The sequence below is a fragment of the Ictalurus punctatus genome, chromosome 24 (assembly GCF_001660625.3).
Source record: "Ictalurus punctatus breed USDA103 chromosome 24, Coco_2.0, whole genome shotgun sequence".
Lineage (NCBI taxonomy): Eukaryota > Metazoa > Chordata > Actinopteri > Siluriformes > Ictaluridae > Ictalurus > Ictalurus punctatus.
The window spans coordinates 7,715,044-7,727,795 of NC_030439.2; the positions used below are offsets into that span (position 1 = coordinate 7,715,044).

General features: G+C 38.8%; 1 protein-coding gene across 2 annotated transcripts in view; it reads left to right on the forward strand.

Annotated features, from left to right (window-relative positions):
- tmem184a (transmembrane protein 184a) overlaps positions 1–12,752 on the forward strand; it is a 30,494-nt gene that overhangs the window by 16,207 nt on the left and 1,535 nt on the right. For both annotated transcript variants that reach the window (XM_017454634.3, XM_017454633.3), the window contains 4 exons: positions 1,788–1,863; positions 3,592–3,683; positions 3,831–4,000; positions 8,461–8,658. In XM_017454634.3, the coding sequence (XP_017310123.1) occupies positions 1,788–1,863; positions 3,592–3,683; positions 3,831–4,000; positions 8,461–8,658 (536 nt within the window). The remainder of the gene's footprint in view (positions 1–1,787; positions 1,864–3,591; positions 3,684–3,830; positions 4,001–8,460; positions 8,659–12,752) is intronic.

Genomic DNA, 12,752 nt, shown 5'->3' on the forward strand with positions numbered 1-12,752 from the left:
GGGTTTTTTTTTTTTCCTCTCTCTCTCTTCCCCTCCTGTTTTGTGCCTTTCTAATAATATTACATTGAGGGCTTCTGAATGCTCCCTGTAGCCCTCTTTACTTTAAGAAGCAATACCCAGCAAAAGGAGTGCTAAAGGAACAGCTGGATTTATTCTGCTCTAATCAGAATCACTACAGTTATACACAGATGGGGACTAATTAGCATTTTGTTTGGAAGGAAATTGGCTACATCCGTGCTCATTTACAGTTAAGGGATGTGCTAAATGTCCCAAACCAACATCCCGGCTTGTTTGTCCCTACACTTTATTTTTTTTCTTACTTTCTTTATAAATTCAGCATAATAATGTGTTGGCTTTTTCATTTGGTTTGAATGTTGTTGGCTCCGACTATATATAAAGTGGGGAAGTAAGAAAACTTTTTAACGTTTTAATGTTGTTTTGCCATCTGCCCACATAAAGGTAAGGGAGGAAAATTGATTTTCTTTAGTCGCTGTGATTAAATAAAAGGCTACACTGCAAAAAATGCCTTTCTTGAAACAAGCAAGACATGCTTAAATCTTGTTAAAGTGTACTAAAATTATGCAAAACAAATGTGCCAATGGGGTAAGCAAAACCGACTTGGTAAGAATTCTTGAAAATAGCATAAATATCTATTGACTAAAAATGCGATTGGATCTTTAAACTAGATTTTTTTTTAAATGCCTAAATGTGAGCAAGTTGTGCTTATTACAAGCAATGAAAACTCAGTTATTCAAGATAGACTTACTTAAAACTGAGTATTTTGTTCTCTTGATTTGAATTTATCCCTTAATCCAATATTAATAATTAGCAACAAAAAAAAAGTTCAATAAGACACAATTACTTCAAACAGCAACTTTGTCTTAAATTAAGGCACCACAATCATTGTTATTTTTAGTATTTTTATTAAAATAGGGAAAAAACTCTGCAACATAGTGTCGATGATTGTAGAAAGCGACGGATGCAGGCGCAGATTTTTATTGAATAAAGTGCAAAAAAAACGAGAACCATAAACATAACAATGGACACAAGGCGTAAACATGCTAACTATGAGAGCAACTGTAGCACACATCATGACGCATGAACACAACAACAAAAGCTTGACAATTGGGTGCTGAAAAACTAGAAGTTCTATAGGGGTGTTTATTAGGGGTAACACAGAACAGGTGAGAGTGATCAGTGGGACATGTGACATGGTCATGTGACATGCTAGGGCTGATGGATAATGTAGTTCAGTGTGTATTTCAGCATAACCATGACACACAGCTGCTTCATTGAAAAATTGAAGTGTGCAAGTGGTCTTAGTCTTAAAGTAAGGAAAATAATCTTGTTGCTCTGCTGGGAGAGTATGCAAACCTTTGTTGTAGCTTGTTCCTGGTTAAATCTAGCTTGATATTAGCTGGAAGATCTTATGAAGACGAAGTTAGATATTTTTTTGCTAAAATGAGATTACCTTTCTAATGCAAAACATGTTTGACAAGATTATTATTCTTTTACACTAAAACTAAGACTTATTTCCCAGAAACAAGGCTTTTTTTTCTTCTTTTTTTTTTAACTTTCTTGATCTTGTCATTTTTGCTGTGTAAAGGTCTTCCTGCAATGAAAGGTTAACATTACCTGTGAAATCATGTTCAAATTAATGACACGGTACAGACAAAGGAAAGAAGTAGCCACCTTTGGATCATCCAAACCAAGCTTTCCTAGAAATCTACCACCTCACCTACATGTCATTTATTTCAGCTGTGTCTCACTTTCTGTTTTCCCCATAGGTCAAGCTGCATGTATGGCACCTGCTGTCTGGCTGGAATGAGTTACTCTATTGGCTTTTTAAGATTCTGCAAACAGGTTTGTTTTGTTTTTCTACTTGATGATGAGCGAACCATCTGCATGGTGTAGCGTGCATCCTACTGTGAATATTGTACATTTCATTTGCTACCACGATCACTGGTAATAACATCACGGCCACTGAAGGTTAAGCACCTTGTAGGTTACATGTTGTGATCCTCTAAGAGCTGAATTAAGTTTTATGCATCGTTCAACAGCCGCCCGAGTGCAAACACAGATATGTAATCTTCAGAGGTGGTCTGCCTCTTGATATGCGCTCTTTGTTGAAAAATGCCACAGGCGAAATTGAAGAGGATTCATGACTATATTCAAATGCCAGAAACCAGCGACATTCAATTCTGTTTTTCCTCAGAATGAAAAATGAAAACAGTGCAGAAATGTTTGCCTTGGGATGTCCTGTCACCTAAACTATCATAGAACCTGTTTTCTTCTAAATCATAAAGCAGCAGCCACACAATAGGGTTTTTTTTTTTTTTTTTGGTCCACTTTCCTTCAAATAACATCCAACAGAAAAAGCTCAAGAAGAAAAACAATGAGGACTAGGTATGATCAACTTGGTAATAAACACAGAGAGATAATAGGAGTTGTCAGAGTGAGGCTGTCCGCAAAGGGAGCGGAGACGCTCCCAGCACTCTGAGCATAACGCTGATGGAAATTGGATTTGAGAGCTCCGTCTTCAAAACAGTGAATAGTCTGTGAAATGAACTTTTTTTAGATAGAAAAATGGAAACTGCTAAACACATGGTTCTCTTTGACTGGACGGCTACGTGGCCGTTTTTCAAAGCAGTTCCTTGCGATGTGTTCAGACACGAGCTCAGTCGAAGCATACTGAGTGAGGGGGCTTTTTTTTCCCCCATTTCTGTTTTTCATTGAGTAGACATTTTTGATTAGGGAGTTCTTTTTAATTAACTTGATATTACAGTCCTGCCTGCGTGTACGAGACGTGAGCTGTTAAAGCCGCATAATTATTGCCTTGGTGCATGTTCAAATCGCACCAAATAATACTGACCCACAAACACTGGAACATTTTAAGCAGTATAAGTTAAGGGTGTAACAATACACTCCGGTCGCGGTTTGATTCTCGGAATATTTCGAACAAAATTAAGTGAAGCAAACTGATGACTGAAAAGACTCCTTTCTTTTGTTTATTTTTGAATCATAAACAATGTAATACAATGTGAGTTTTTGTCTGTATAAAACGCAATCATTCAAAACTTGCCCTGAATAGAGGTTTAATATTGTAAACAAAATACACTGCAGGCTCACCTTCCTGTATCTTAAAAATAAATGTTTTGCATGAACAAAGTGTCCGATCTGGGGCAAACAATCAGCCGAAGCATAGTGAGCCCCATAACACGACTAGAGCTCCAAAGTTGGCTAAAATGCCTATCTTCTGCAGCCTTTAGTGTTTGCAAGCTACTGAAGAGCTCTTTTTAACTGTTATGAAATGGTTGGGTAACTGTATAACATATCATGCGTGCTCGATATATAAATTTTAACTTTATGGGATTCACAGATTGGGACCCCTAGTTTTCAAACAGTGCAACTGCATTGCATGCATAATTTGATAGAATGCTGATTTCCCCAATGTGAAATCATCGCACATTTCTACGATACACATGGTGTTTGCGTCGATGTCTCTTTACACCCCTAATATCAGTATACTACCAGGATTAGGTTTTGAACATCCTTTGCATTCAATAATGCTCAGTTTTGATTGTCATCTAGGCCACACTTCAGTTCTGTGTGGTGAAACCCATCATGGCCATCATCACTATCTTCCTACAAGCCTTTGGCAAATATCACGATGGAGATTTTAAGTGAGTTTTTACATTTTACTTGATGTATCCTAATCCAGTAAGGTGCTAATTACATGCTTTATATTGTGAACAGATCAGTGCTATATTTAAGTAAAGCAAAAATGAGGCAAAACACAAAATTCTTCTAAAAGGTGTGTCTTCCTATAGCGTGAACGGAGGCTACCTTTACATTATGATCATCTACAACGTCTCTGTGAGTCTGGCACTCTACGCGCTTTTCCTCTTCTACTCAGCCACCAGTGACCTTCTGAGACCCTTCGAACCTGTGCTCAAGTTCCTGACCATCAAATCGGTCATCTTCCTCTCCTTCTGGCAAGGTGGGTAACGGTTTAAAACAGAGATGAAAGAAGCATAGGGGGGGATCATCTGAAATATGCACCTAAACAAGCAGATTCTCTTGAGGACCTGGACACTCAGACTCCTCCTACTTGAGTGTCCTCATGTTGTGGGATGCTACTAGCGTTAACAGCTGGTTAAGTAATTAGTCACAGCAATCTTAATTTGTAAGCCACTCACGGTGGCTGAAAAGACTAATCAATCTCAGATAATTGCTCTCTGTGTAACACGCTGTTGGTAGGTCCATCCAGGCTTTATCAGAGGGATACAAACCTTGTGTTTATAATTCTGAACTGATTTTATTTATGTTGCCTTTCCACAGGCAGCCGTCAAAAATCTGTTAAATCTGTCAAAAAAGACCAAACTCATAAAACTTGTTTTGTACGTCACTGTTAACGTAAGAGAAACTCCGAGGGTTCTGGAGTCAAATCTGATTTGCTTAAAAATGTTTTAATGAGGCCTCTTTCATGCATCAGCGTCCATTCATGGACAATCGATTAGACCTCTTTAATATTTCAGGTAAATATAAAATGCAAATCACCTCCAAATCACTTGATAATATGTTTAATTTATATAGCGCCTTTCCAGAGCTCAAGGACGCTTTACAATATTAATAAAACATAAACAACACAAAATGTGAAAAACAATGAAACACAAAAAAATTAAAAACAGAACAGACAGTACAGTCACTGAGAGAAAATGCATAGCAACACATTAGGACGGACATCACTGAGAAAACAGATACGTTTTTTAGTTGGGATTTGAACTCGGAGATGGATGTGATGCTGCGAAGAGTCCGAGGGAGTGAATTCCAGATCTTGGGTGCTACAACACTGAAAGACCTGTCAGCCATGGTAGAGAGTCGAGATCTAGGGACAGAGAGGAGTCCGAGCCCGGAGTAGCTGAGAGAGCGGGGTGGGTTGTAGCAGAGAAGCAGTGCACTAAGATGGCGAGGTTCCAAACTGTGAAGTGATTTAAATGTAAGAAGGATTATTTTATATTTAATGTGAAACGAATCCGGTAGCCAGTGCAGTTCGGACAGGACTGGAGTAATGTGAGCTGAGCGCTTGGTATGTGTAAGAAGTCAAGCGGCATAGTTTTGAAAATATTGCAGCCTAGCAATAGAATTAGCAGGTAAACCAATGAGGAGTGCATTGCAATAGTCAAGACATGAGGATGTAAATGCATGAACCAGTGTTTCGGTGTCTTTGAGGGTAATGAAGGGACGGAAGCGAGCAATGTGACACAGGTGAAAAGAATTTTTACCAGTTTTAGAAATGGAGTTTATATGAGCTTCAAAGGTGATGGAGGGATCAAAGATGATGCCTAAAGGTTTTACAGTACTAGATGGTTTAATGACAGTGCTATCAATGTCACCAGTAATGTCATAAAGGATATTTTTAGTATGTGTTGGTGTTCCAATAATAATGATCGCAGTTTTGTCCATGTTTTAAAAAGTTGGAGTTAAGCCATCCTTTTATTTCATTGACACATGCTGATAGTCTGGAGAGCAGGAGCAGATCTACAAGCTGTATAGATTTGAATGTCATCAGCATAACAGTGGTAACTGAAACCGATCCCTGAGGGACACCTAATTTCAGAGAGACTGTAGGCGACTGATAATCCTGCATAGAAATGTAAAAGTGTCTCTCTGTGAGATAAGAATTAAGCCAGGAAAGAGCAGCACCCGTGACACCGATATCCAAGAGGCGTGAGAGAAGCAAGTCATGACAGACGGTATCAAAGGCAGAACTAAGACCAAGTAATAGAAGAATAGATAGAGAACTAGGAGTAATAGGTCACTGACAACCCGTACGAGGGCAGTTTTAGTGCCATGAAGATGAAGAAAGCCAGATTGAAAGGAGGTCAAAGACATTATTTTGAGCAAGGAAAGATTGGAGTTGGGAGTCAACAGTATTTTCCAGTATTTTGGAAATGAAAGGTAAGTTAGAGATGGGCATGAAAATTAGAAAGAACAGTAGGGTCCAAGTTAGGTATTTTAAGAAGTGGAGTCACTGCCGCAGTTTTAAGTGGTAGAGGGAGAGAGGCGCAAGTTAATGATGTGTTTATAAAGTGAGAAGTAGATGCAGAAATGATAGAATGACAGCGTTTTGAGGAAAAACGTAGGAGCAGGATCAAAGTGGCAAGATGAAGAACTGGATTTCAGTATTATGTCACTGATAGAAGAGGGTCTCGTAGGAGTAAAGCTAGACAACTATTAAAAAGAGTGGTCAGGCAGAAAACTCAAATCTGAGGCATTGCTTTTAAAGCACTGGCAGACAGCATTCAACTTTTCCCAGTAATAATTCCGGAAAGAGCTACAGAGCTTTTCAGATGTGTGAACATTACGATCTGGAGGTTGGGTGAGGCTTATTTATTGTGTCAAACAAAACCTTAGACCTATTGCTTGCTTTATTGATTATTGTGGAAGCACAGATCAGCACGTGGAAGCACGCAGAGTTCAGAGCAGTTTTGAATGTGTTGAGGTGATCAGTGCGAGTTAGATGGTGAACTGTAAGACCAGTTTTCCAATAAAGCCACTCGAGGCATCTACCAATCACTTTTAAGGCCCAGAGCTCAGGTGTATACCAGGGGGAAGTGTGGGAGGAGGGGACCGGCGGCCTAGTCTTATCAGAAATAACAGAGGAGTAATTTGGGAAAATAACAGCGGAGTATTTTTAGAGTATTGTTGAAGGACAAGAGATATCAAAAACATCAGAAATTGTAGAGGAAGCAATGGAAGCAGAGAGTAATGTGGCGTCCACAGATTTAAGGTCCCTGTAGGGTATCATTGTGTTACTGCATTTCGTTTGAACAGGTAGACTGAGACTAAATTCAATGAGTTTATGATCAGAGATCCCGGGGTCAAAAGAGGAGATTGAAGCAATATCAAACCCAGATGTACAGGTTAAATCACGAGTATGGCCATGGGTGTGAGTAGGAAAAGTCACGTTGAGTCAGATTGAAACAGTGGAAAACAGACAATAGTTGAGATGAGTTGGAGCACACTGTATATTAAATGAATATTAAAGTCACCAAGCGGGAGGACACGTGATGACGAAGCGCAGGCAAGAGTTGGCAGTCCACAGAGTTCGGTGGGCAAAAAGTCCGGTTGAGCCTTAGGAGGACGATATAGTAGAATAATTGTGAGAGGACAATGAAAATCAGCCTTCAGTACCATATAATCGAACATAGTAGTGTTGTGAAAATCAAGTTGGGTGAAACACACATCATTTCGACAGATTTCCACTTTTGTAGAGTTCTCAGAACTTCTGTAGCTTTCTAGACTATTTATTGCTCTCAATCTTTAGTAACTTCCTACATAATATATTCAGTCCCTTCCAGGACTTTACGATCGCAGAAATGAACGCAAAATCCGCAATATTCTGAGACACTTGCGGTTTTTTAAAATTACGGCAGAGTTTCGGCAGATTTGGGCGGAGACGCCCAAATCTGTACATCATCACAAATCCCTCTTTGATTCACGTGTCGAACACGAGTACAGCTAAAAGGTCTCATTTACCAACAAACATCACTGCGAAACGATTTCATGCAATTGCAATTTCGCCAATTCAAGCACTGCTCCACAAAAAAAATATATACAGACTGAATATAAAAAATAAATAATAATAAAAAAAACTCCTGTACGGACTGAATATAAAAAATAAATAACAAAAAAAACCCTCCTGTACGGACTATATATAAAAAGAAAAAAATAACAAAAAAAAACCTCCTGTACGGACTGAATATAAAAAATAAATAACAAAAAAAAACCTCCTGTATGGACTGAATATAAAAAAATAAATAACAAAAAAAAACCTCCTGTATGGACTGAATATAAAAAATAAATAACAAAAAAAAACCTCCTGTATGGACTGAATATAAAAAATAAATAAAATTTTAAAAACTCCTGTACGGACTATATAAAAATAAAATAAAATAAAAATCTCCTGTACAGACTATATAAAAATAAAATAAAAATCTCCTGTATGGGCTATAAAAAATAAATAACAAAAAAAAATCTAAGTAAAATGTTTTGTATCAGACTCCACTTTTTTTTTTTTTTTTTAAATCTAGTGGCTTCTGGGGTTTTTTTTTTCTGGGTTCTTTCTTTTCCTCATTACAGTGTGCAAATTTTTTGTCTTCATTACATATTTTAGATCTGAATGTTGACATTATTGGACATGGAAAGATTTATTTATTTGATATATTTCAAGAATACTGTTAGCCTTTTTTTAACATGTGGATAATCCAATTGCTTTTTACTATTTAGACAGAATCAAAATTCGTATTATGCCATTTTAAGTAAAAAAAAAAAGAAAGAAATAAAGAATCAGTAGAATCTGGATATGTGTACAAATATGCTGAAAGGGTTAAACTTCAGCAGATATATGGCATGATGATGAATTAATAACCAACCATTTCTTGCCTGTTTCTCCAGGCATGATCCTGGCCATCCTGGAGCGCTGTGGTGTGATCCCAGAAGCATTGTTAATAGACGGGCATGAGGTGGGTGCAGGGACGGTAGCAGCCGGCTGGCAGAATTTCATCACTTGCATCGAAATGTTCTTCGCCGCTATCGCACTCCGTTACGCCTTCACGTACGACGTATACCAGGAGAAGAAGAGCCAAGCTCCAGGTTGGCATGTTGCCTAGCAATCTGTCTACCTTTCTGAGTTTACACTTTTGTTGTTGTAAAGAAGGCTTGCCAGGGTACTTCAGAGGAGATGGGCACGGAGTTGTGCGTCTCAGTGGGGCAGCTGGAGACGGCAGGAGTCAGGGTTCAGAGCAATTCTGTAAAGATCAGCTCTCCTCTGAAGCACGGAGAGTCCAAAAAAACAGACATCTGTGGTACAGCATGTGGCATAAGAACAATTCATTTGAGGTTAAAGATAAATTGATACCATTTTAGACACTGAGGGGGTTTTTTTTGTTGTTTTTTTTAGCTTTTAGATTCAGTCTTAGTATGTGGGTGAGGAAGCAGACAAAGAAGAAACTGCTTTTGGAGAGTGGGGCCTTTTCATGTTTTTTTTTTTCCCCCCTTTATACTGCCAAGAGTTTTAAAAGCACCTTTGTTTGAACCCTCAGTCCTGTTTGGCAGTGTGCAAGGTTTCGGGTTGTGCAGAAAATTTCTATTTAATATTCTTCAATCTCCGCTCTAATGACATCGTGGCCCCTGAATGTTAAGCACTTCATTAGACCTGTATTATGATTCAGTGCATTCTGCATGAAATACAGCTCAAATTCTCCATTTCATTGGGTCTGTCTGTGTGGGCTTTGAATGCCAAAGAATGAAATCTCAAAAAGTGCGGAAGCTGATGTCGTTTGCAAATGAATGGGATTTTCTGTTGGTAAATTATTATTACAGCTTAATATACTAGCGCTTTGCTTTTAAACTCCTCGATTAGCAGCCTGGTGTGATGCCACATACCTACGTGTAACTTAAAATCTGGCTAAAACTGGACCCTGAAGGTAAGAAGGTAACACTTCGACTGATCTACTGACCTTTTGCAGCTGGGGAAAAGGTCAGAAGAAGGCAGTGGAGGAGCGTGTTTTTGCCTGGGCCTATTCTTTTTCTCCCGAGGCAAACCAACAGCAGGCTGAAGCTCAGTGAGTGAGTGAGTGTGTTGACCCAGACTTAACCCCTTTCCACTGCACATCTCACACCACCTTCTGACCTTCAAACACGCGCTATACTGAAATAATGGAGCAGTCCTCTACACTGACCTCAGGAGTATAAGGACTTCCTGTGGTCCACTAGAGGGCAGAAGAAGAGATGGCGGTATTGTCATGGTAGCAGTCAGTGATTGATTGATTTATGTATTTATTTTGTCCGATCGCTCATTCATCAACAGCAAGATCAAAATGCGCTTATAGTGAGTATAGAAAATCATCATACCCTGTCAAAACCCTTACCTTTTGTCACATTACACCCTGGAAATTAAAATAAATTAAATCAACTTTTACCAGCTGTATTTACACATTATAACCTTCGACATCCAAGTGAAAATAACTTCTTTTTTATTTTTTCCTTTCTGAACAATTATTCAAATTTAATTAGTGAAATACCTGGTTTGTATACGTGATCAGAGTAACCTTAGAGTAACCATTATAAACTTGCTCAGGTACAACTTCCCGGTCACTTTCCAGATCACACACCATGCTAATTGCCCCACACCTGACATCAGCTGAGGATTCCATTACTAACGGTGCATGGCAACGCAAAGAATACACCATGGTTGGAAAGGTGCTTTCAAAAGGGCCCTGGGACAAAGTTTTGGAACGGCACAAAGGATTTTGAAGGCTTTAACTATCCTTCTGAGTACCATTCAAAGCATTATTAAGAAGTGGAAAGTGTATGGCACCACCAACACCTCGCCTACATCGGGCCGTCCTGCCAAACTATACGACCGAGCCAGGAGGATCTTGATCAAGCTACCAAGTGGCCAGTGGCAACTTTGAAGGACTTAAGGCTGAGATTGGTCGGTCTGTGCATGTGACAACAAACTCACAAGGTTTACACAAAGCCACACAGAGTCTCGTTTGCGCTTTGCGATAAAAATGACGACAAAAAATATAGATTCTATTGCCATGTGGCAAAAGCTTTTATGGTAAGATGAGACCAAGATTGAACTGCAGGCGTTATGTTTGGTGAAAACTAAACACAGCACACCACCCAAAACACACCATACCTACTATGAAGCATGGTGGTGACAACATTATTTTGTGGGGGTGTTTCTCTTCATCTGGGACTGGGCAATTGGGATTGAAGGGAAAATGGATGCTGCCAAGTACACCCAAATTCTTGAGGAAAACCTGCGACTCTCTGCTAGACAGCTGAAGATGGGCAGATGGTTCACCTTCCAGTACAACAACAACCCTAAACACACCGCCAAAAAAAAAACTACTCAGTGGATGGTAGTACTCAGAAGGAAGGTGACTGTCCTTGAGTGGCCAAGTCAGAGCCTTGACCTAAATCCAATTGAAAATCTGTGGACAGACATGAAGACAGCAGTCAATCGCCGCCCACCATGAAATTCGAACAATTCTGCATGGAAGGATGGGCAAATATTCCCTGATCTAGGTGCACAAAGCTAATAGAGACATATCCAAACAGACTGATGGCTTTAATTAAAGCAAAAGGTAGCTTTTTAAAGTATTAAATCATGGGACTGATCACGTTTCCAACTCTGTTATTCTAGTTCTCTTTTTTTTAACATTTTCCGAACTGTTGCCTTTTTACATTACGTGAAAGGCAGGATGTGTAAATAAAGCTGGAACAAAAATGCATATTTTTAATGGGTTTTGATTTCAGGCTGCAAGACAAAAAAAAAGTGACTGTTTCAAAGGGGTATGATGATTTTCTGTAGCATGTAGATGGAGCTCTTCATCTACGACCACACCAGACTGCTCTGAGTAACATCCTTTTATAAAGCCACAGATGAGCTGTGCACAGAAGCAGCAAGGCTGGGGAATTTTTTTTCCTTTCTTTCTCTCCTCACTGAACATCTCTAACATTAGAGAAGTGAAGCAGGAGAGTCCACATCAGGGAGCACTGGGACAAGGTTCAAAAGGAGGTTTTTTTTATTTTTTATTTTTAATCCAAGCTTCTGTTTTGACAGCAGCCAGGTCAGAGTGTGGCCGTGCTCCTGGCAGAACCTGCTCACAAAACTGAAAATAATGCATTGTAACTCACGCGTGGCAGAACCTTTTGTGACTGTGAGGACAGATTAGATTTTTAGAAAGGTCGTATAAAATGCAGACAGTAAATCGTGGGTTTCGTAATAGTAAAAAAGAAAGGTGGTTTATAACGTCATATGCCTTTCATTTGCACTTTACCTGTCTATACTTGTTTTTATGCCCATGGGTCATCAGAATTTACCTGCACATAAGATGAAATTTGTCATTGCATTGTTTTTCATTTCTTAATGTAACGGGGTTGTAAGCCATATTTAAATATATACAGTTGCGGTCCTAAGTTTACATATGCCTTGCAGAATCTGCAAAATGTTGTCAATTTTTAAAAAAGACACACACTACCTTAAGAGGCAGGGGGGTGTAAACTTTTGAACAGGATGATCAGTTAAATTGTTGCTATTTTGTCTTCTGGGAAACATGTAAATATCTTCTGTAGCTTCTGAAGGGTGGGACTAAGTGGAAAAAAAAATATTTAAACAAAATAATAACAATTTACACCGATCATCCTGTTCAAAAGTTTACACACCCCTGGCTCTTAATGTATCGTATTACCTTCTTGAGCTTCAGTGAATGTTTGCACCTTTTGTAATAGTCATGTACGAGTCCCTCAGTCGTCCTCAGTGTGAAAAGAAGGATCTCAACATCATACAGTCACTGTTGGAAAGAGGTCAAATATGCAGAAGATGCTGGAAAAGCAAAGAATGTGCAGGACCTGGAGGATTTTTCTGAAGAACGGGGTAGTTTAACTGCTCAGGACAAACAAGGGACTCGTGAACACAAAAACTATCACAAAACATAAAAACATCCAAGTAACGACACACCGTATTAAGAATCGAGCGTGTGTAAACTTTTGAACTGGTTCATTTGTGTAAATTCAGTTATTGTTGTCTTGTAGACTATATGTAAACATCTGTTATGTTAAGTAGCTTATTCAGGACAGCACTAAATAAAAAAATAAATAAATAAAAACTCATATTAAAATGAACATTTTGCAGATTGTGCAAGGTGTATTTAAAAGGTCTCTAGATATATTTT